The sequence below is a fragment of the Neodothiora populina genome, assembly GCF_041146345.1.
Source record: "Neodothiora populina strain CPC 39397 chromosome Unknown canker_contig_12, whole genome shotgun sequence".
Classification (NCBI taxonomy): Eukaryota; Fungi; Ascomycota; class Dothideomycetes; order Dothideales; family Dothioraceae; genus Neodothiora; species Neodothiora populina.
In genome coordinates, this window is record NW_027191404.1 from 2435349 (window position 1) to 2456095 (window position 20747).

A 20747-nucleotide genomic window follows, 5' to 3' on the forward strand; every position below is an offset into this window, starting at 1 on the left:
TAGATAACCTCAAGGTAAAGGTAAAACACAAGGTGACCAGAACCATGGAGACACCATGTCAACCATGGCCTCGGGTTTTGATGCATCTACCATGTGACTGACTAGGAAAGGGTCTCTGGGATGTCCAAAAGTCTAACAAGCGAGCGAACAAGGATTCGTCAACCTTTATTCGATTACTGTACAGTAGGTACTCAGCTGCACACCATTGTACGTAATTACAGCATGACCATCTATGGCTACGGAAAATGGCAAGTAGGATCTTGACATCGATGAGGCAAAAAAGGCCAAAAATATATCATCGCCGGAGGCGGGGCTCGAACCCGCGACCTTGAGGTAGTTTTGAACTCGTCGTAAAAGCCACACGCTCTTCCGATTGAGCTACCCCGGCAGATAAGTACAGTGGTTGTAAAAAGCAATATATCCCTTCTATCTGATATTCCATCCACTTCGTCGACAAGGGTAGCTCAATAGTCGTCTTAGCCACCTGCATGTTTCGGATTCATTACACTGTGACAGACGTCGATAGCCCGAGACTGCAGCATGATGACAAAGTGAGGTAAGTGAGGTTCGGGCGGGAAGATCAAATATGCCTGAATATCATAATCAGCACATTGCCTTAGACAACATGCCGTAGATCTGATCATTAGACTGAATCTCGATCAAAGATTATGTCACGTATCTAGTTCTCTGCTTCTCCGCTTCTCTTTTCAAAGGCATAACAGGCATTATAAACATATTTATTTTACTATTGACATATGATCGACGACATTCTATACTTTCTCCAATAATCCCTTCCTCTCGAAACCTCGACCTTTGCCACGGCCCCTGCCGCGTTTGGCACCGCCTCCTCTTCGATTGACAGAAAACTCAATCTTGACGAGCGGCTTCTCCACCCAATCATGTTCATCAAGTCCTGTCCTTTCCTTCTCTTCGTCGGATAAGCGCCACGCCTGGAAAACTCCCAAGAGTTTGTCGCCAGACGTTTCTTTTGAGCCTTTCGACTCTAGGTCTACGTTTCTCAACTTCTCGACCCAAGTTCTGATGTATTCACCCTTCGGGTCATAGTCGAGCGCCTGTTTCACGGGGTTGAAGATGCGCGCAGCCCTCGGATCATTACCAACTCCAGCGACGTATTGCCAATTGCCGTAGTTTGAACTGACATCGTAGTCGATTAGGTTACACTCATACCATTCCGCACCAATGCGCCAGTCTATTCCCAGATGTTTTGTCAAATAACTAGCGACATTCTGACGTGCTCGGTTTGACGTGTAACCAGTGAGAAACAGCTCGCGCTGACTGGCGTCGATTAAGCCAGTACCGGTCCTGCCGCGTATAAAGCGAGCAACGGCTGCTGATGTTGGATCTTCGAATGCTCCAGGCGGACCTTTCTTCGAAGAATGGGTAAATGGGCTGTCGACATACCTCCATCTTGCAGCTTTGTCTTCTCGAAATCCCTCAATACGGAACAATTGGGGACCGAATTTGCGAGTGCAAAGACGCATGTAATCGCGCCAGAGTAGCTCGAAACGGACCGCGGCTGTTCCCTTGTTCTGACCTTTGCCGTAACCGGGTGCTTCTTTGCCCAGACTAGTTTTCCCATCTTCAAAGTCAATGAGATACCAATGCACTTGGCGGGCAGTGATGCAGCCCAAGGCCAGCCAAGCTGACAGCTTCGTACTAAAGTCGGTTCCTAACAAGCCGTTCCTTGTGTCCTTGTATGCAGTCATGCTGCCACTCCTGATCAAATGTTCTACACGTTCCAATCCAGTCTTAGAACCTCCTTCGAAGGGGTGGGCTGACTCGGCCCCAGAAGGCCACGTTGGGGGTTGCGCAAGACCGAGGCTGGGGTTTAAAGGAGCCAGGAGACATTTCATGGCAGGTTCAAGCTCTTGTGGAACGGAGAAAGGCTCAAACTGTTCCGGAACAAAAGAGGGCATAGGAGGCAAGGAAGTAGGCGATTTGAGGCAACCACGAGGAGCCTCTCGAAGGGGTTCAACGGTCTTGCGAAAAGAGGTGAACACATCCGATAGTTCGCTAGGATGATCAAATGGGACATCTCGACTGCGGGTTGTAAGCTAAAGCATCAGAAGTGAGGACTAGATCATCGCGTACTCATCGATAAAGTATTTCTCATCGACCCAAATTTTGAGATTTGTGTCGTATTGTCGACATAATTTCCGGACATCTCTTTCCTCTCTCTTCTCTTCGACGCCTTCTTCGTTGGTCATGTACACGCCCGTGATCTCGAACTCTTCCTTACGTTCGTTGTAGGCTTGCAAGACGGTGCCCAGAACGTCATGGGCCGTACCCACTCGTACTGCAACACCAGACCCGACCTTCTCCAGATCACGTTTTAGATCCCACACCGACTCAGCTAGGAATTTCGCCCTCAATGCTCCACAGCGCCAGAAGCCACCGACTTGGCTTCTGGCTTCAGCATAGGGTGACTTGCGATCTGGCGATTGCAGAAAGCCCGACGTTTCTACCTGGTTTGATGGAAAGTAATAGATTGGCAACAAATGGGTAAAGGGCGACTCCGATTGTTGATGGAGACGAGCAACCTCGTGAAAAATTGGATTGTCTGCCAAACGAAGATCACGTCGCAGGAGACAGAGAAGAACCCGCTCCTTTGGCGGCATGGTATATCCTTACTATGGGTTCGATTTTGCTAGATTGGGCCGGCGGCTGTTACAAGCTGGCAGCGTACATTCAAGAAGCAGACCAGTTGGACATAGTAAACCTCTCGATGGCCGTATCATCAACGACAGAGACTGAGGCAAACTCGAATCGGACAATGATTGAGTTAACGCGCACGCACCGATTGCGAGGCGACCACGATGTCATACCTGTTGAAGGCAATAAAAAATGAATAAATGAATCGAGACTAAACATGCCCAGGAATCGGATTAAGCAAATATTGCGTTTTGAACCTACTTCAAGGGGACAAGCGTGCCAGATCTGTGTAGATGAGAAGTAGATGCTGAGATCGGGGTCGCCACGATCGCAATCCTGCCACAACGTGCTCATCACGGACATTTCATTGCCAGAAGCTTGATACATCGGCTTCTAGCTTCATCGACCCAGGGTCTATGGCGAATGTTAGTATGGCAGATCGCCTCAAACTCTACGGTCACGATTGGAGCAAGGAAACAACATGGAAGACAACGTGGTGGAAGGGATCTGTAAGACAAAAAGATCGATGACGTTTATGCATAGATTCCAACAGACTTTTTGGCGCAGAGCTTAACGGCCCTCCGCGGTGGGGGCAAAGATGGATCTGGTAAGCGATCATTTCGTAGTCTAGCTCCACAGCTCCTACATTGTTGAAGCGTTCGCCGTCAGCACCAGGACAGGGTCTCGGCAAGAAATGGAAGACCAGGATAGTGGCTGCATCTTCCGCCTCTGTCAGCAGCGATGCTGGTGCTCTGTATTCATGGAAATTATGTGAAGACTGCCCTGTCAAACCACGAATGATGAAGGACCCGCAGAAACACTTCCAGTCAGCTTGTAATGGAGTGTGAGTATCCGCCTTTGGGCGGTTCAAACGTGGTTCACATCCGAACCATCGATCGCTTCGTATCGCGAAGCTTAACACAAAATATTGCAAAGCGCTTAAAAGTCTTGATTTCGCCTCGCGTGCCGCATTGGACTTAATGTCCTCGAGCCGGAAATCATAGATAGATTGTTAGCCATGTGCTTAGAACACAAGATCGGTATCGTGTTTCTAACATTTGGGCCTACTTGATGGCGATGGTGGTGATGCTATGACTTCCAAGTTGTGACGATCAAGTTCTAATCCCCGAACGCCGACAACGCAGATGTGATTATGTTGGCTCATTACGATGGTATCTCAAATATCAAGCAGTGGCGACAAGATATGGTATGACGCGTAGATCCTACGTGTTGTCAACGCGTGTCAGCATCCGTTTGACAACCTGCAAGTATGCAAGTTTCCACTCTTGAGATAGAAGTGAAGACCCCCAGCATTACCGGTGTTCTAGGATTGTCCTTTGCCTGTCTAAGTCATCGTATACATGGTCTAAGCAGGTAAACCTGTATAAAGTTGTTCGGTATGCGGTTCCAACCAGACCTTTTCACACGCTACGTAATGATCTGCTGTATCGTCGTGTCTTCTATCTATTTTTCTGTATAGCATACCTTGAGGTAGTCTTGGTAGTTCAAGGTACCTTATGTTCGAGAACAAGTATCGGAACACGGAGTTCACAAGTCAGGTAATCGCGGGGTAAATGCTTGAGACACGGGCGTACTGCACTCCGCATGGCCGCTTCGAGCAAGTTCATGTTGGGGAAGCAGACGGATGCGCGGTAAGGTAAGATTGGAATCCCCCAGAAGCAAGTGGCGAGTCAAAATTGTATGACGACAATGTTCAACTGTGCGTTTTGAGGAATGAGTACAATGTGTATTGAGACGAAGGGGCATGACAAGATGTGATTTATCGAGCAGAGTATGCTGCCATGTACGAGTGCTTTGTTGTCGTACGGGATATTGTTATTATCATCGTTGATCGAATACCATCACCTTCTCGTCGGAGGCTCGGGAGGGGTAGATCCGTCTCGTCGTCATTGATTTCTAAGGTAGGCCAAGCCGAATGGCGTAATAATGAACTGTACAGTGCAATGTTCCTCAAGGCATCAGTATAACTCCCATTTACTTAATCGTCGTCTAATCTGTTTGATTATTGTTGAATTTCATCGACATTATTGACGATGAGGTTCGCAACGCTAGTCCCATTCATTGGTCTGAGTACCGCTTTTGTGGTGCCAGATGAGCAAGTGTTTAGCGAGCTTGCTATACAAGACCGCGTGCCGAGCAGACAGACTTCATGGTCCGATACGATCCGGGATGGGATTGAGGACATCTCAAGTTCTCTAGATCGTGCCTTGGCTGAAGTGAGCAAGTCCAGTGGCGATTTGGTCAGCGAGATCCACGAGACGGCCTTTGATGCACAGTCATGGGTCGAGTCGGGTTTTCAGGACGAAGACAGGGAGCATCCACCTCATCATGGACCTCCAGACCACAAGCGTCCACCTCACCATGGGCCACCTGATCACGACCGTCCCCATCATCCTCCACACCACCATGAGCCTAATTTCACCGTATATGAATTGATTGTCAAGTCTAAATATACCACTAAGCTGGCTGGCCTCATCAATGAGTACCCTGACCTAGTCGAGGCATTGAACGGAACCAAGGCAAACTACACGATCTTCGCTCCCACAGACAAGGCATTCGAGAGAATTCCTGAGCATGCGCCCAAGCCTTCGAAGGAAGATCTCAAGAAGATCTTGTCCTACCATATCTCACCTGAGTTCTATCCAGCCGGAAGGGTGCTGGCATCGCATACCATTCCCACGCTTCTCAAGGGCGAGAATCTACCTAAGGATGCCGTGCAGCGACTTAGTTTGCACATTGGCCTTAAGGGATTGACAGTCAACTTCTACAGCAGAGTTGTTGCCATCAACATTGTAAGTAATTGGGGATGACAGTCGATGAAGCAATGAATCACTCACATTCAACGCAGTTCGGCACGAATGGAGTTATTCACGGCGTCGACCACAGTATGTACAACATAAATTCTCGTACTTGCGATGATGATCTCACTGACCGACTTTAGTCATCCTGCCTCCTCCAAAGATCACCAAGATCCTCGAACTCTTGCCATCTGAGTTCTCCACCCTTGAGCTAGGTCTGGCCAAAGTGGGAATGAACTCTACCGACCACCCTCCAGGCACACTTTTCGCCCCCTCCAACTCTGCATTCTCTCGTCTCGGCCCAAGAATCAATGCATTCCTCTTCAGCCCTCGTGGTCTGCCTTACTTGGAGGCTCTTCTCAAGTATCACATTGTAAGTATCTACATACGCTGCTACTATCCGATCATCCTCTAATCATCCAAAAGGCACCAAAGAACGTCCTATACTCTGATGCTTTCTACTCCGGATCCGAGCAGGCGACAGACTCCAAGGGCGTTTTCCACGTCGACCTCCCTACTCTACTAGAGGATCGATCTCTCTCCATCGACATCGCCAAATACTACGGCTTCATCGAGATGAAGATCAACAGCTTCGCCAGAGTCAGTGTCTTCGACGGCGTCGCCGACGACGGAGTCATTCAGGTTGTGTCCAGTGTTCTCGTGCCACCCAAGAAGTTGGGCGGCATGGGCACCAGACTTCCTAAGCTGAACTTCTGGGACGGCGAGGAGGACATGTCTGTCGAGGAGTTTGTTGACAGGTTGCAGCCATTCGTGATCGAGAAGATTGATCTTTGATCAATGATTGGCAGATTTGCGACGTAGAGTATTCTTTTTTGCTCGCTTCGTAAACACACATACCTTATATTCTATCGCTAAATTACAATTCCCTGTGTCCATCTCATCTGCTTTTTTGAAGAATAGCTGTGCATGTCCAATCACTGTCACTGCCCCAATTTGTGACTATGAGCACCAATCCTGCCCATCCAAATCCACAGAGAATGTCGAACAGTGCACAGAGAGGGTAGGCAGTTCAGAAGCTACTGAAGAAAAGTCCCTTTACAGTGACACCATTGCCGTCACACAAACACAAGGTAGACAGGTAAGGTACACAATGATGTATAAGGAAGTCTCACATCAATCCAGGTAGGATGAAAGCAACAAAGTCATCGCCCGCCCTTTTCGTTTCCTTCTCTACGCAACACACTAGCATACCTGAGTGTGATGATGTGCTTTGATTGAGTCGTATATGTGCAACGACTAGATGATGGGCAAGCAGAGTTCTGCTTGTGGGACTCTTGAAGGGGATCAAGGCAAAAACAGCGGGGATACGGGTTGGACATCGAGCTTGTCTTTAGTCATTACTGATGTTCTGTCTTGTCTTTGCCCATGGGTGTCTACTGTCTGCCTATGGAAGTAGGGGGTTGGCGAGAGCTGTTTTTGTGGTTGGGTTAAGCGCAGGTATTCAATGCTGGACTGACTTGTTGGATTTGTAAATTTCCGCAGGCAGATGTAACTACAAGAAGATGATAACGACGTAAGATAGGTCACATGCATAAATCACAAAACCCAGAGCCTCTTGCAGACTACTCGATGTTTGCGCTCGCACGTTTCCTGTTCGGTGGCGACTGAGACGCATCTGACAATCTTGCTTTGAACAAGTCAGGGGTGGGGTGTCCGCCCCTCAAGTCCCGGTTCCCCTTTGCGAGTCGCGGCATATATATTATGCATTTGTTATCAAAAAATAAAAAAAGACCAGCTTGGTGGTTGAACTCGCTATGCACATTTTCCTCTTTCTCTTTCCACTTCCACTTCTACCGTCGCTCTCCTGGGCTCCAAAGAGGGGGGTTTTCAGAGGCTCTTGCAAGTAGGACAGATCCTAATAGCCCACGCTGATCAGGTAGTCTCCGAGTTGCTCGACGGTGTTTGCGGCGGAACCCGGCTGGACGGTTTCGGGGTAGTGAGTGACGAGGATGGCCTGGGTGGTCTTGACGACGACGATACCCTCTTTGCCCTATAGCGGTGTGCCGTGTCAGTTGTGAGGTCGCCAGGTGACTGAGCTCAGGGTGGGCTGCATACCTTCTTGCCGTACAAGCTTCGGTCATCAGCCTTGATGACGACGTATCGGTCACCAGCCACGTGGAGACCGGTGCTCTGGACCTGCTTGACATCCGCCTTGTCGGCATAGGCGGTGACAATCTCCTTCATCTCTGCGGGCGAAACCTATCATGTGAATTTCGATCAGCTGATTTGCCCAACACGCAAGCGGAGCATTTGCCCCTTTCTCGACATTCAATCTTTGCATCCGCCTAGTGCAAGCCAGCTTCAAGCTTGCTTCTGCGCTCTTGTTCTTCTTGAGAATGCTTAGAGCTTGGGATGAGACGTACGGTGAAGCCAGCGGTAGTTGCCCAAACGCTGTTGCCTTCGCTGTTGAAGATGGCGGCCTTGTCAACATTGCCAGTGCCAACGAGGCTACGAGGAGAGTAAGTTAATCGTGAAAACGCCACTATTCAGACAGAAGAACTGTCATACCTCTGGTCGACGTATGCTAGAATCGCATAAGTGTTAGTCAAGGGTCAAGCAAGCATACAGGCAACAAGGAGTTTTTGAAAGTGGGCGCGCCTTACCTTGCCAAGACATGATGTGGATGGATGTGTGGAAAAGATGATGAACAAGAAGTTGCAAAAGGTGGGGGGGGGGGCACAATTGAGCAAGAGTCGAAGATGCAAGACGTTGATGGGAAGTCGAGATAATTTTGTAGAGACGAATTGGATGTGTTGATGGAGCAGAAGCCGGAATCAGCCAACAAACGCACGAGCTCCGGTTCAGGGAGGTGACTGACAATACAGTAGGTAATGTGAGGTGTCTACCAGTAAGGCGTCAGGGCGTGAGAAGCGGGGGCCGGTGAATGACGGACGCCGAGCTGAAACCCCCTAAATAGAGGGGCTCGCTGTATGGCACCTTCGCTTGCGCTTCTGGGACTTTGTGCTGTGTGCTTTGCTGATCTTAGTTTGCCTGGCAGCACTGGAATCATTATTGTGTAATAACCTCTGCCAGCCACTAGGTATCTACAGTAAGGTAAGCATTCAACAAGTATGCAAGGTGTCTTCTCATACCTCTATGTCCTGCCATCGTCTTGGTAAGATATTACGAAGTCAGGGCTGTCATACTACAAACCTCCGAAACAGTGCCGTCAACATTCTCCTGCTACTGCTACCAAAATGATGCCCTACATACACCGCTTGCTCATCAGTGACAGTCCTCTTCAAGAACCCGCACGATGCGAGAAACTCGATGAGAAAAGAATCCTTCTGCGCCCTGGATGAGTACAGAAGGGGGGTTGGTATTGTAGGTTGACCTCCGAGAGCTCGCTCGATGATAGTGAGCACCTCTGAAGATGCAACGCACAGTACCTGGTCATGTAACTTGACTTGATCATGTAACTTGACTTGACTGACAATCGAATCTCTGGCGCACTGGCGTGGCCATCATCGCAGACATTCTCTCACAGACTCGTTTGCAGCCTAGAACCAAGTGAGTACCGTACATCATCAAACACGTATTGGGACTGGGCTGGATTGTGGGAAATGAACAAGGAAAAGAAAAAAGTTGCGCAGTCTCTCTGCAGATGTGTGGAATCCAGCTTGCTATTGGTACAGGACGCGTACGGGGGTATCGGCGAATAACACTCAGGTAGGCCGCCAGTGTGAAGAGAACTCGCTGATGCTGTAGTCATTCAAGGCTGCCGATCCACGGCACAATACCTTTTCCATCCAAGAACGCCTCAATGCTGTCATCAAGGGTACAATGTCATACCCTCTGAACAAAAATCACCTAAACTCCATCATGACCCCGAGGTGCAGGATTCGTCCGATCAAGTCGCAATGCCAGTACCATGTTTCTTCGTCAGTGTTTTGAACTCCGCCTTGGACAGTCTGGTAGGGCAGGCAATGCCAGGATGTGCTTTCTTAAATGCCAGGGCACGAGAACTCTCACTGAGTTTCTCTTGCTTGGACTTTGCTCCTTCATCTGTCTTCTTTTTCTTCTTCTTTTCCTTCTTAGCGGCCTTTGCTTTGGGGGCTTCGGAATCACCTGCTCCAGACTTTGTGCTGTGGTCAGAAGAGTTGTTTCTGGTCTTGTCGCCCTTCGACTTGGATGTCTTGCCAACACCATGATTACCAGGTTTCGTGGCGGAACGAAGGGTGCGGGGACCTTCTAGATCAATTGGCGATTCCCTTCACTAATCAGCCTGGTGTCAATGCATTATGTGAGAGCTGAGACACACTTGGTACTCATATTACCGTTCGGAGTCTTCAGCTTCTTGTTGGGCTCATTGCGGTTCGGGTGAGACGGAGGTGCCAAAGGGCGGATGCTACCTCGGGGGAATCCGGCCGGCCTTATATGGTGTCACTACTCGTGGATCGCGATTATAAGAATCCTGCATGCCATACCTCGTCTGCCCGTCCCAGAGACTCCTCAGACGGGCGCGCTGCACTTCGAACAAGCTGTAATTCCCTCCCCAGATGCGCTCGAGGATGCTCATTCGTTCGCCATCGCGCTCGTAGACTTCTTCAGCTTCATCGAGACTGTCATTCAATTGACGGTATGCTCTGCGGAATGAGTCGAAGATGATGTCTACGTTCTTGGAGCCGCCTGAGATGTCATTGTCGTATTTGTTCGGGTCGATGATGAGCAATCTCTCAGGTTGAGCCTTCTTTGCACCCCGCGGTGTCCAAAGAGTCTGATGCGGGTTTAGCGAGATGATCTAAGCATCAGGGCGCGCAGAACTTACCTTGTTGATGTATCCCCAAGGCTCCATCTGAATACCTGTGGAGTATCGATCGAATTCTTCACTATAATGTATTAAGAAGTCCATCAAGATATGGTCAAGATGCTGCATGGGGTCCCAGTCAGGTTCCTGAGCCTGCGCCAGGCGACGTAGACTACTGACGACTAAGCAGATGACTGAATAGCCACCGAGACCTCCGGAGAACACCTCTGACAGGCCTCGCATCACGAGAAACTGCTTGATAAGAGCCACGATGATGGTCATGGCAGGATGCTTGATCTTCCACTCCTCGAATGTCCTCTGGGCAGTAATGCCGCTGTTGTTCTCAAACGAGACATCAACCCGAAGGCCAGTCTCGTTATCGACCAACTTGATGATTGGCACTCGTGCACCGGTGATGACAGTGAGGGATCCGGGTTTGACAATTTTCGCCGTCACGAGGCAGTCTGCAAATTTACGCATCTGGTTATTAGTCGCAATGCGGGGCAGACCTCGACTCAGAAATTCCTGCGACACGGCAACCAGGTCCATGTCTGCAGTAGGCAAGTACAAGCCGGAGGCGAAGGAACCAAATGGCTTGATTTGGACTTGTGGAAAGCGCGGCTGTATTGCCTGCTGTATGCGACGAACTAGGTTCAGACGCACTTGCTCTTCGAAATCGCGTGGTCTGACATACTCATAGAAGTCAATGATCTCTTGGTGAAGACTGGGACAGCCATCACCATCGAGCCTTAACCATGGTGTGGGATCAACGTCCTCAGGCGCAGACCACTCTTCAACTATGTCGCCAAGGTCATGAAAGTTACGCTTGCGCTTTTTACCTTTCTGAGCACTCTTTTGACGGGCGCTGGCAGTGCTGTCGGCAATGTCCTGCTTCATGGCGGCAGCGTTGAAGGCACCGCGGGCTGTGGGATCAGCATCAGGAGGCGGAGGAGGCCAGACATCAAGTCTGCCCGCCGGGAGCGTCATGTCTGTAGCCTTCGGAGGGGTAGCATCTGTTGCTACGATTCGGTCAGGATGCAGATTATTAAGATGACTGAATGAAGGCCTCTTTTCGAAGTTCGACTGACCAGCAGCCCTTTGTCCACCATTTCGTTCGTTCTCCGACGCAGAAAGTTCACCAGATTCGCTAGCGGACTTGGCATCATCCGCATCATCGTCGAAGTTTAGTGAAATGAAATCCGAAGCTGCGTTTGATGCATCTTGCGGCTTCGCAGCTTCAACCTTGGCTTTACGAATCAGTTTCACCACGTCCTTTTTGTTTCTTTGGCCTTCTTCAGTCGGCGGGAGGGCCCAGTAAGGATCGGGATTAGACCATTTAGGCTTGCTCTCTTCTTGAGGGACAGCTACGGGACTCTGTATTCGCGCGCGTTTTGCTCTTGGATGTTCATCTTCTGAATCAGAATCATCTAAAGGTACAGCAGGCCGGGTGACATGGGGGTCTTCGTCATCAGAGGTGCCAAGATCCATTTCCTCGCTGTCGCTCTCCGACAAGTTCTCAAGGGCTTTGAATCGTGATTGACCTGCAGCCATACCTTCCAGCTGCTCGGGAGTGGGCTCTCTCTCAGTACGAAGTAGAGCACGATCGCCAGGACGCTTAGGCACATAGCCACCGCGTCCTCTCCCGCGTCCACCGCGTCCTCCGCGCGCGTTGTATGGCCGATCTCTTTGTCGGTCTCTTTGCTGTTGCGCCCTGGGTCCTCTTCTTGAGGAAGGATAGTCTGTAGAGGGTGCGAATGATGGTGCATTACCTGACTGAAAATCGAAATCGAATTTTCGATCGTTGTCTCTTCGGCCACCGTAGCCTCCAGGTCTGTAATTGTCTCCACCATGATGATCTGGGCGATAGATATCGCCACCGTTACTATCTCTTTGGCTGTTTGCAGCACCGCGGAAGCGAAACATGCCTCCATCCGGAGGAGGCGGCGGAGGACGGTCATCGCGTGGCGGTGGAGGGCGATCGCGGTCGAATCTGTCATAACCACGGCGTGAATCACGAATGTCATAGTCAGGCCCCGGCCGATATGAGGAAGATCGATCCATGATTGTCAGGCGCGCCTAGAGAATGCGACCAGAAGAAAGCGACAAAGCGCAATATGCCACTGCCAACGGCAAGCGGCCAGTACTTGTGGAAGTAAATCCACTGTGCGCAAGCAAATGTTGCGCAAGTGTTCTGAAACCACAAGGGAATCTATCAGTCGATGGTATGTGATCAACGACGATTCGTAGATGCGCGTCGAGTACTGAATACTGCAACCAAAGGTGGGTCGAAGGGTGTTGCATTGTAGGGCGAGAAAGTTTCCGTCATAAAGTGCAATGCATGCAAATGCAATAGGGAAAGCGCCGCCAGACACGAGTACCTGCCTTAGCCGAGCGTGCAAGCTGCAGCCAATCGCACTGGCCCGCTCTGCGGGCGGGGCGGAGATGCCTTCGAGTAAGGCTTTGTTTGTCTCCCATATCTATCGAGTCATGTGCTACGATATACAAGTACTGTACCTCACCTAGTACCAATAATAGGGCCCCAGCCTTCACATGCACCCCTCGAGCTACTGTACCACATACGTACCTTAGCCAAAGGCACTGCTTTGTAATACAGCTAGCTGCCTTATCTCAACTTATTGTTGTCGTTGTTGCGGATGATGTAGTAGTCTCCCAATCACTCATATCTTGTGACTCGTCCACTCACAAGCAGGTGCTTCGATATAGCCAGTATAACAATCAGACATGGAGGGTATAAAAATCGTCGAAGCAGCATGCCTCTGCGGCAACTTCGATGTCAGGATAGCACTGCGTAAGACGTCGTTGCCACTACCTGCCACATTCTGCCATTGTGAAACATGTCGACGGTCTTCCGGCGCTCTGGCGAACAGCTATGTCAATCTTGAGCCTGGAAGCTGGGCACCTGAAGCGACTGTTGTAGAGCGTCTCAAGGCTTACAAATCTTCTCCCTCTGTGTCGAGATACTTTTGCCCGACTTGTGGTTGTCATGGTATATATACACCCTTGTACCTTTACTACCCTAGCTTGATATTTCTTTCCTTTCGTGATGAACCCAATAAAAACCCAGAATAACATCCTTCCAACATAGTTCTGTGGCATGGACCCGGAAAGGATGATTGGCATGTCCCCAGTGGCGTCCTAAGAAAGCTCGACGGCGTGGCCCAATTCAGGAGACATATCTGGACGCGAGACACTCTAGACGGCGGCTTCAGCGACTGGTTCCCATCACAAAACGGGCAGTCCCTCACAATTCCCGATGCCAGCTCTGCCCAACAACCCCAACCAAGCGACTCTTCCTCTCCCGACCCGGACAAGCGCCTTTACGCGCACTGCTCCTGCGGCGGCATCAACATGTACATTTCGCGCCCATCGCCATCCTCAGAGAAAGTCACATCTTCATCATCCACTCCCCCGCCTCCTCCTGATGTCCTAGTCCCGCACAACAGCGGCCCCTCGAACCTCTGCGCGAACGAAACCTGGTGGCTCAGAGCCGACAAGCGCAAGTTCCTCGGCGGAATATGCGCCTGCGACTCGTGCCGCCTCGTCAATGGGTTCGAATTCATCTACTGGGCTTTCGTGCCCACGAGTGACATCTCTCTCGACCCGGCTGGCCACACGCCTTTTTCGAGAGACTTTGGCACGCTCAAAGCGTTTCGCTCCAGTGACGCCGCCACGAGGTTCTTCTGCGCTGATTGTGGCGCCACGGTGTTCTGGGATGGAGATGTCAGGCCTGGTCTTATCGATGTTGCTGCGGGGTTGCTGAATGCTCCTGAGGGCGCCAGGGCGGAGAGTTGGTTGGAGTGGAGGACGGAGAGAGTGAGTGCTAGAGAAGATGCTGAGAAGCGGGCTAAGGGGCTTATTGAGGGTGTCGAGAGCGGATTGCGGGCTTGGGGAGAGAAGGTGCAGGATAGGAAGGGTCCACATGCTGAGTTCCTCAGGGTTCATGATGGTAATATAAATGAGTTATGAGAGAGGGCGTGGACTTGGGAGATTTGGGTTATGAGATATGATTCACTCACACGGAACGACTAACGGAGGCTTATTGGAAAGAATAGCTTGGATCACGTTCATCTACGATCTCTGTCGGAAGCCGAGCTTTGGTAGAGCATTGACGATATTTGTTTGATGGCTCATCCTTGAGAAGCCCACGTAAGCCCATGTATACAAGGCAAGACAGGCCTAATGACTCGACGCATTCACCATACACGAGGCCAACACCCCATTCGTGCACACTTTCTAGCCAAGAAACCCCTTCTCCTGCATCTCAGCAACACCCGGGGCCTCCACAGCCAATCTGCCCTCCCCTCTGACCCCGACAGCGTCTTCCAAATGCCGCAGCACATTCTTCTTGAACATCCACTGCACCGCCCTCTCCCTCTCTCTCCCCTCTTCTCCCTCCCCATCCGCCAAAGACGGCACGTACAGCAAATCCCCCTCCCCGAGCGCGCGAAAACTCTCACTGCCCCGCTCAGAACGCACCGGAGCGCCTACGTGATTCGTCGACACGTGTCCGACCAAGCACTCTGCATTGTCCAGCATGCCCGCCAGATTCGGGGGTTCGCCCACAAGCCGGCTGAAGAAATTGAATCTGCAGAGTTTGACGGTCTTGCGCCAGGCGTCGCGCTCGTGGTCGATGTAGAGGTCTGGGCCGTGGTGGAGCTCGTCTAGAAAGCTGTATGGGACGCCGAGGGTCAGGAGCCGCGAGCTGTTAGGGATGTTATATGTGCGTCGGTTGGCGTAGGCGGCACATTTCAGGGCTAGGTCTCTTTGGGGGGTGAAGTAGAGGCCGTCGTTGAGGCGGGAGAAGTCGGATAGGGTGGGCTCGTGCTCGAGGAGATAGTCGAGAGATGTTTTTGATGCTTTGAGGGCGTCGTGGAGTTTTGCTGTTCGCCAGGAGCTGACACCTTTATATAGGACGACATTGGAGTATGTGTCGGATTTGTCGTTGGTGATGGAAGTGCGAGCTGGGGCAAGAGGATAGTATAACGACTGACATCCTCGACTGGCAAAGTACTCGTCCAAGGCTCTGACCCTGCTGCAGACCGAGTCTCGCACCCAGTATCCACAGCTCGCGGTGCCTCGTACGTCCGCAAAGGCTGGATCCATGATGGCGTCTCGAAGTTCCTTGCTGATTTTGTAATAGCCGAAGTACTCCTGAGAATCAAGTCCAATCCTGTCAGGCAAAGCTGACAACAGAGTATCGAGCCTGGTCTCTGGCGATGTCTCGGGGTTGCTCAACAGGAGCTGCTCGACGTACCATCTCCGGCTGGCTTCCTCTGGGTCGAAGCCGATGAACTCGAATGCCTGCTTGGAGCTTCTGCAGACGGGCATGACATAGCATCCAGGCGAGTCCGAAATGTCTCCGTGAGACGAAAGAAACGGCGAAGTTGCCATTCTTGCCATAGGCGTGTCCACCATCGCTTTGGCTTGTTACGTTTCGACGCTGGATGTCTAGTACGGTAGCGAAGGACACCGAGGTACACCGACGCGCTGGATATCCTTGTGGGTTCCCGGCCTGGCACAAGACTAGTGAGAAGGCTGCTGGGAGGTTCGAATTCGCCGTATGCAAGATCGCTGGATATTGCGGTCGTAGCTGAGGATTGAGCAATATACGGAGAATCGAAAGGCCCCGTGGTATCCCAGCGGACCATAGTATGCACAGCAGATGGAGTATATAAGAGAGGTGATCGAGTAGCAGCTATTCGTCCGAATTCCCCAATTGTCTTTTGAAAACATATGATGATTGGTGAAACCGTCGGAAATCTTGATATCTAGCCAATATTTCCAAATTGGGGAAAGAGCAATATATATACTCTCCATTATGAGGTTGCAACAAGCTTGTCGCCCACATGACTTCAATGAAATATCGCAGCTGCTGCCAACAAGCCAGAGTTGAGTTTCATTGTGCAACAAGCTGAAAGTGTCACCTGCAGTCCTGCCAACTCATCGACAAAGGTAGAGTCAGGGAAGAGAGGTGGATCCTCAGTCGCTTTGTTGCATGTTCTCGATCAACTCTCCCACGTCCATGACCATCTCATCGTCGCCAAATTGACCGATGACTTGCATACCTATGGAGGTAGCACCTTCACTAGTACTAGACCCGTTTGCTTTCGAGATTGGAACACTGATAGCCGGCAGGCCAGCCAAGCTGGCGGGCACGGTAAGTACATCATTCATATACGCCTCGAAGGGGGTTTGACTGTCGACTTCGGCCAGGCTTGGTGGGAGTGTCGGAGCAGTCGGAGCGATCAGGACATCGACCTGAGTACTAGAGGCGATGGCACCGTCGCTGTCTTCATCATGTAGTGGGTTTTGTAAAGAAAAAACTCGATCAAAGTCTCGCTGTATCAAGCGCCGCACCTTTTGCGCCTGTACGAAGTAATTGTCCATGGCCTCAGAGCTGAGTGTATATGCGCCGAGTAAGATACGGCGCTGGACTTCGGCACCAAACCCTTCGCCTCTCGTCCTTGCGAACAGTGGCAGGTTTTCAGACGGACTGGCATCTGGGCCCGTAGTGCGAAAACCATAGCGGACTCCGTCATATCTAGCGAGATTAGATGATGCTTCAGCAGGTGCCAGCACATAATAGGCAGGAAGCGCTTGTTGGGTGCTCGGTAGTGATACAGGATGAATCGAATGGCCAGCGTCTTGCAAAGACCGGAGAAGCCTAGCCCATGCGCCTTTCACGGCTGAGCTCAACGAAGTGGTGTTATACTCTCGAGGTACACCGATCCTCAATGTCTTGGCCCGATGACTCGTCGCAGCAAAAGCTGGAGAGTTTTCCTTGATCTTGCTGCGAAACGAAGGAGACAAGGATGTAGGATCCCGAGGATCATGTCGATCAAGACAGTGATACAAAGTCCTCGCATCGTCGACATTGCTTGTAAGAGTGCCGACAGTGTCCAAGGAATTGGCGTAGGCAATGACTCCCCATCGAGACAGCCTGCCATACGACGGCTTGAAACCCACAGTGCCAGTGTAAGCGGCAGGAAGACGAACGGAACCACCCGTATCGGTGCCTAAGGCAGCCCAGCATTGGCCAGTGGCTACTGCGACTGCACTGCCACCACTGCTGCCTCCAGCAGAAAGTGGGCTGCCATTGCGACGGAGGTGGTTCAAAACAGTACCAGTAAATGGCGATCTTGAATGAGAACCCATACCAAACTCGTCCATGTTCGTTTTCCCAGCCAGGATGGCGCCATTGGATATCAGGTGTGATACGACAGTGGCATCATAGGGCGAAGTGTAGTCATCCAGGATTTCCGAAGAAGCAGTCGTGCGTAAGCTCTTAGTGGCTATGTTGTCCTTGATCGCGATGAGTTTCCCACGAAGGGTACTTCCATCTCCGCCATGTAGGCGTGACTCTATTATCGCGTCAGTCCCATCTGTAGAAAGACAAGCCACAGCTATCCCAGCATACACACCCTCGGCATCGTTCGCAAGCTTGAGCACATGTTTGGCATCAGCGAGACTGACAAAGGCATTCAGCTCTGCATGTTTTGCCTGCCGCCCAATACATTGCTGTATGCGATGCACATTGTTCATCGACATGGGCTTATACACAGCTTCGGCATCACACTGCTGCTACTACTACTACTACTTTTATGGCAACTATATTGCTTCTGGTCGCAAACAAACATGCAGCGCTATGGTATGGCATGGCATGCTGTAGCAATATATCGAGCTCGGGCCAGTCTTGCTCAATGCAGGGTTATCTCCGGGCCGAGCCACTTCTACAAGTACCTTACTTGTATGGTGAGCTACCTCAAGGTAAGCTAGGTATAGATCATTGCACTTGATCGTCTCCCACGCTACTGTACTCTTCGTGTGTAGAGCCACTTACTGACGGCCTCCGTTAACTAACGCGCCTCACATAGTCAGCAACCTCCGTGACTGGCTTTTGTGTCTTGTGTTGACATGATGAGAATGTCAACACGCAACCTAGACACGGATGTTCTGCGACCCAGAGCCACTGTAGCCAGAGATGGCACTTAGCGTGTTGTCACTCATGGACAGTTTCATAAGGTCGTTGGTTCAAGGTCCTAGTCATAGACTACAACCTTGCATTGAATCCACATGGGGACCATCAACAACAACACTTCCTGCACTGATAATTGCAATACAATGCTAGTAATAATCAAGGTCCTTCTTCAACCTTTCATAACGACGACAAGGTGATGTTTGGAGTGTGTACAAGCCACCTCTCTCCTCATACCCTTGCTTTACAGTACCATTGTCATCCTCTTGACGTCCGCGATGTAACAACCATGCGGTATACCCTTTATCCCGAGTTTTAGTCTTTGGACTTCGTCTCGTGGGATCCTGGCGACTCAGGTGGCCCTCCTTGTTGTCTATCGAATCTGACTCTCGGCAACCCGGCTGTTTCGGAGGGTTTCGTGTTCCTGCTTGACATGCTTTGGAGCCAGCCGCCTGCTTGACTACCAAGCCGGTGGAGTTCAAGCCCAATTGGATCCGATCTCTTGCGTCGCAATGTATTCTTTCCTGGTACCACCATCTGCGAATGCATATATCTAGTCCCCTGCATAGCACCGTCCAAGTCACAGGAGTGCGAGGATTCTGCAAGCGTCACCATCTGTGAAGGGGTGCAATGCTCGAGGACCGGGTTTGAGCATGCGCCTTCTCTCTCCGAGGACGACTCTGAGGTTATCTTGGACAAGGCTTCTTTGGGTGGCGAAAGCACCTCGCAGGTGCGATCATCCTTGCATTCGCAAACGTTGCGAACAGGCATGGCTTCGGAGTTTTCAATCGTTGTTGGCATCATCGCTTCGAGGTCTTCATTTCCACTGGGCGGCAGATTGCAATCGCTTGCAATAGCTGATCGGCCACCTAACGTGGCTCTGATATCGCCGAAGAACAGACTGTTGACTTGGAGTGCCAATTGTTTGCCACGCGGTTCAGTATCACAGTCAGCAAGTGCCACATCGCAATTATCATTGTGTCCGCGCGGCGCTTGATTGCGACAGATTTCCATCAAGTCAGCTGGAAATACTGCACTGACAGCCTCACGCTCAAGCTTGATCCGGTCAAAGAGCTTCTCGGTAGACTTTGGTGAGTCAATGAAGGGCAGTGAATTCCTGTATATCAGCTCTCTGTATGGCCTCAATCGCTTCAGCTCAGACAGGGTTCCCAGCGCCGCATCTCGGGTATCTTTGTCGTCACAGGTTGATCTCGAACGGTCGCTGGTTTGCAACAGGTCTTTTGCCGGATAGTTCGCTCCAGAATCGCGCGTGGCCTCCTCGACTAGGTCGTTGAGTCGCAGTGCGTAGGATTGCTCTTCCTCTGGCTCAGAGTCCGATAGGAACAGGTCTTGCGTAATCAGTGAGCTTGCGACCTCATCACTGGTACTGTCGCTGGCTTGATTCTGCCGTCTGGTGTACCTTGGAGGCTGTGCTTCATCGCTAGTCGTCTCGATCATATCGAAGGTGCCGATTGTGCTCTGACCAGCAGAACAACGTCCACTCTGATCACTAGTTGCTGGAGTTGTCGGACAGTACTCTGTCGGTCCCAGAGGAAGCTTGACAGTCTTAGGTGAAGACGGGCTGAGACTGACCCTCTGCAATAACGTTGGTGTGCAGGTATGGACGCGAGCCTGGTTTCGCACATTTCTAGCTTGGGTTGGTCGGGCAACGGTATAAATAGGTATCCTCTCATAATCAGTGAGCGGCCACGTAGGCCCTTGATTCTCTTTGCCAGCTTCATCCGTGGTGGCAAGATCTTTCTCGCAGCTGACGTCCAGAGCCTCCAAGAGCCCATCCATGAAGGTGCTCTTACGTTCGCTGGACTTGCGGTCGCTGTCATTGTCAACCGTGGCGCTGAGGGAGCTTCTAATCTGCAGACGTTCAAAGTCCGGAACGCCGACCGTTGGCATGTCATTCTTGACCGCGATACACTTCTCTGGTTCCTCGACATTTACAGGCTGATCGAGTCTAGCTTTGCTTGTCCGCCGATGGTCGGTGGTATTGCGGGATGGCAGATAGACCTGACGAGGCGCCTGTTCTGTGATCGTTGTCTCACTCGTTCTTGTCTTGGAAGCATCATCAGATACTAGTGCTGCTGCATAATCTGCTTCGCTAATTCCTACAATCTGCTCAAGCCGAGCGTCGAAGAGATTGGTGTTCTGTAGATCGAAATCTATCGAAGGTGGCGGGCTGGCTTGCCGAAGGTTAAGCGCCGAGGGACACTTCAAGTTCGACAACGGATGAGATTCGGCCAGATTTCTCGTCGTCTCCATTGAATCTCTTGCTCGTTTGCTCAAGGGCGAGGAGCGTTTGCTCGATACTCCATCATCACCCATGGTCCGCGATGAAGCAAGACTCGATCGTTGCAGAGGACTAGATCTGGTCAAGGGATCATCATAGTCCTCGGGACCTTGTGGCAATTTGCTTGGGTGAGCAAGCACAGCGCTTCCGAAGATTGAGTTTCTCCTGGTGGCTCTTCTTGCCGTGTCG

The 20747-nt window shown here is 51.0% G+C and overlaps 6 protein-coding genes across 8 annotated transcripts; 2 read left to right on the plus strand and 4 right to left on the minus strand.

The window, feature by feature from the left end:
• Nucleotides 1-770: 770 nt before the first annotated feature.
• AAFC00_001483 (uncharacterized protein) lies at nt 771-2639 on the minus strand (the record flags this gene model as incomplete). Its single annotated transcript, XM_069340681.1, has 2 exons — nt 771-2061; nt 2113-2639. 2 exons carry the CDS (start codon nt 2637-2639, stop codon nt 771-773), a joined length of 1818 nt encoding a protein of 605 aa, XP_069204151.1.
• A 2088-nt stretch (nt 2640-4727) lies between these two features.
• AAFC00_001484 (uncharacterized protein) lies at nt 4728-6287 on the plus strand (the record flags this gene model as incomplete). Its single annotated transcript, XM_069340682.1, has 4 exons — nt 4728-5486; nt 5543-5579; nt 5636-5865; nt 5919-6287. The coding sequence occupies 4 exons, from the start codon at nt 4728-4730 to the stop codon at nt 6285-6287; spliced, it is 1395 nt and encodes a 464-aa protein (XP_069204152.1).
• Nucleotides 6288-7368: 1081 nt separating this feature from the next.
• On the minus strand, nt 7369-8129 carry AAFC00_001485 (uncharacterized protein; the record flags this gene model as incomplete). Its single annotated transcript, XM_069340683.1, has 5 exons — nt 7369-7503; nt 7569-7712; nt 7877-7961; nt 8022-8037; nt 8117-8129. 5 exons carry the CDS (start codon nt 8127-8129, stop codon nt 7369-7371), a joined length of 393 nt encoding a protein of 130 aa, XP_069204153.1.
• Nucleotides 8130-9363: 1234 nt separating this feature from the next.
• On the minus strand, nt 9364-12321 carry AAFC00_001486 (uncharacterized protein; the record flags this gene model as incomplete). Of its 2 annotated transcripts, XM_069340685.1 has the most annotated exons (5): nt 9364-9724; nt 9775-9885; nt 9941-10230; nt 10282-11279; nt 11349-12321. In XM_069340685.1, 5 exons carry the CDS (start codon nt 12319-12321, stop codon nt 9364-9366), a joined length of 2733 nt encoding a protein of 910 aa, XP_069204155.1. The 2 variants fall into 2 exon arrangements, with proteins under 2 accessions (XP_069204155.1, XP_069204154.1); XM_069340684.1 differs by having other exon boundaries at nt 10282-12321.
• A 681-nt stretch (nt 12322-13002) lies between these two features.
• AAFC00_001487 (uncharacterized protein) lies at nt 13003-14247 on the plus strand (the record flags this gene model as incomplete). The annotated part of the gene is made up of 2 exons (XM_069340686.1): nt 13003-13267; nt 13367-14247. 2 exons carry the CDS (start codon nt 13003-13005, stop codon nt 14245-14247), a joined length of 1146 nt encoding a protein of 381 aa, XP_069204156.1.
• Nucleotides 14248-16260: 2013 nt separating this feature from the next.
• On the minus strand, nt 16261-17829 carry AAFC00_001488 (uncharacterized protein; the record flags this gene model as incomplete). Of its 2 annotated transcripts, XM_069340688.1 has the most annotated exons (2): nt 16261-17642; nt 17703-17829. In XM_069340688.1, the coding sequence occupies 2 exons, from the start codon at nt 17827-17829 to the stop codon at nt 16261-16263; spliced, it is 1509 nt and encodes a 502-aa protein (XP_069204157.1). The 2 variants fall into 2 exon arrangements, with proteins under 2 accessions (XP_069204157.1, XP_069204158.1); XM_069347926.1 differs by having other exon boundaries at nt 16261-17829.
• Nucleotides 17830-20747: the final 2918 nt, after the last annotated feature.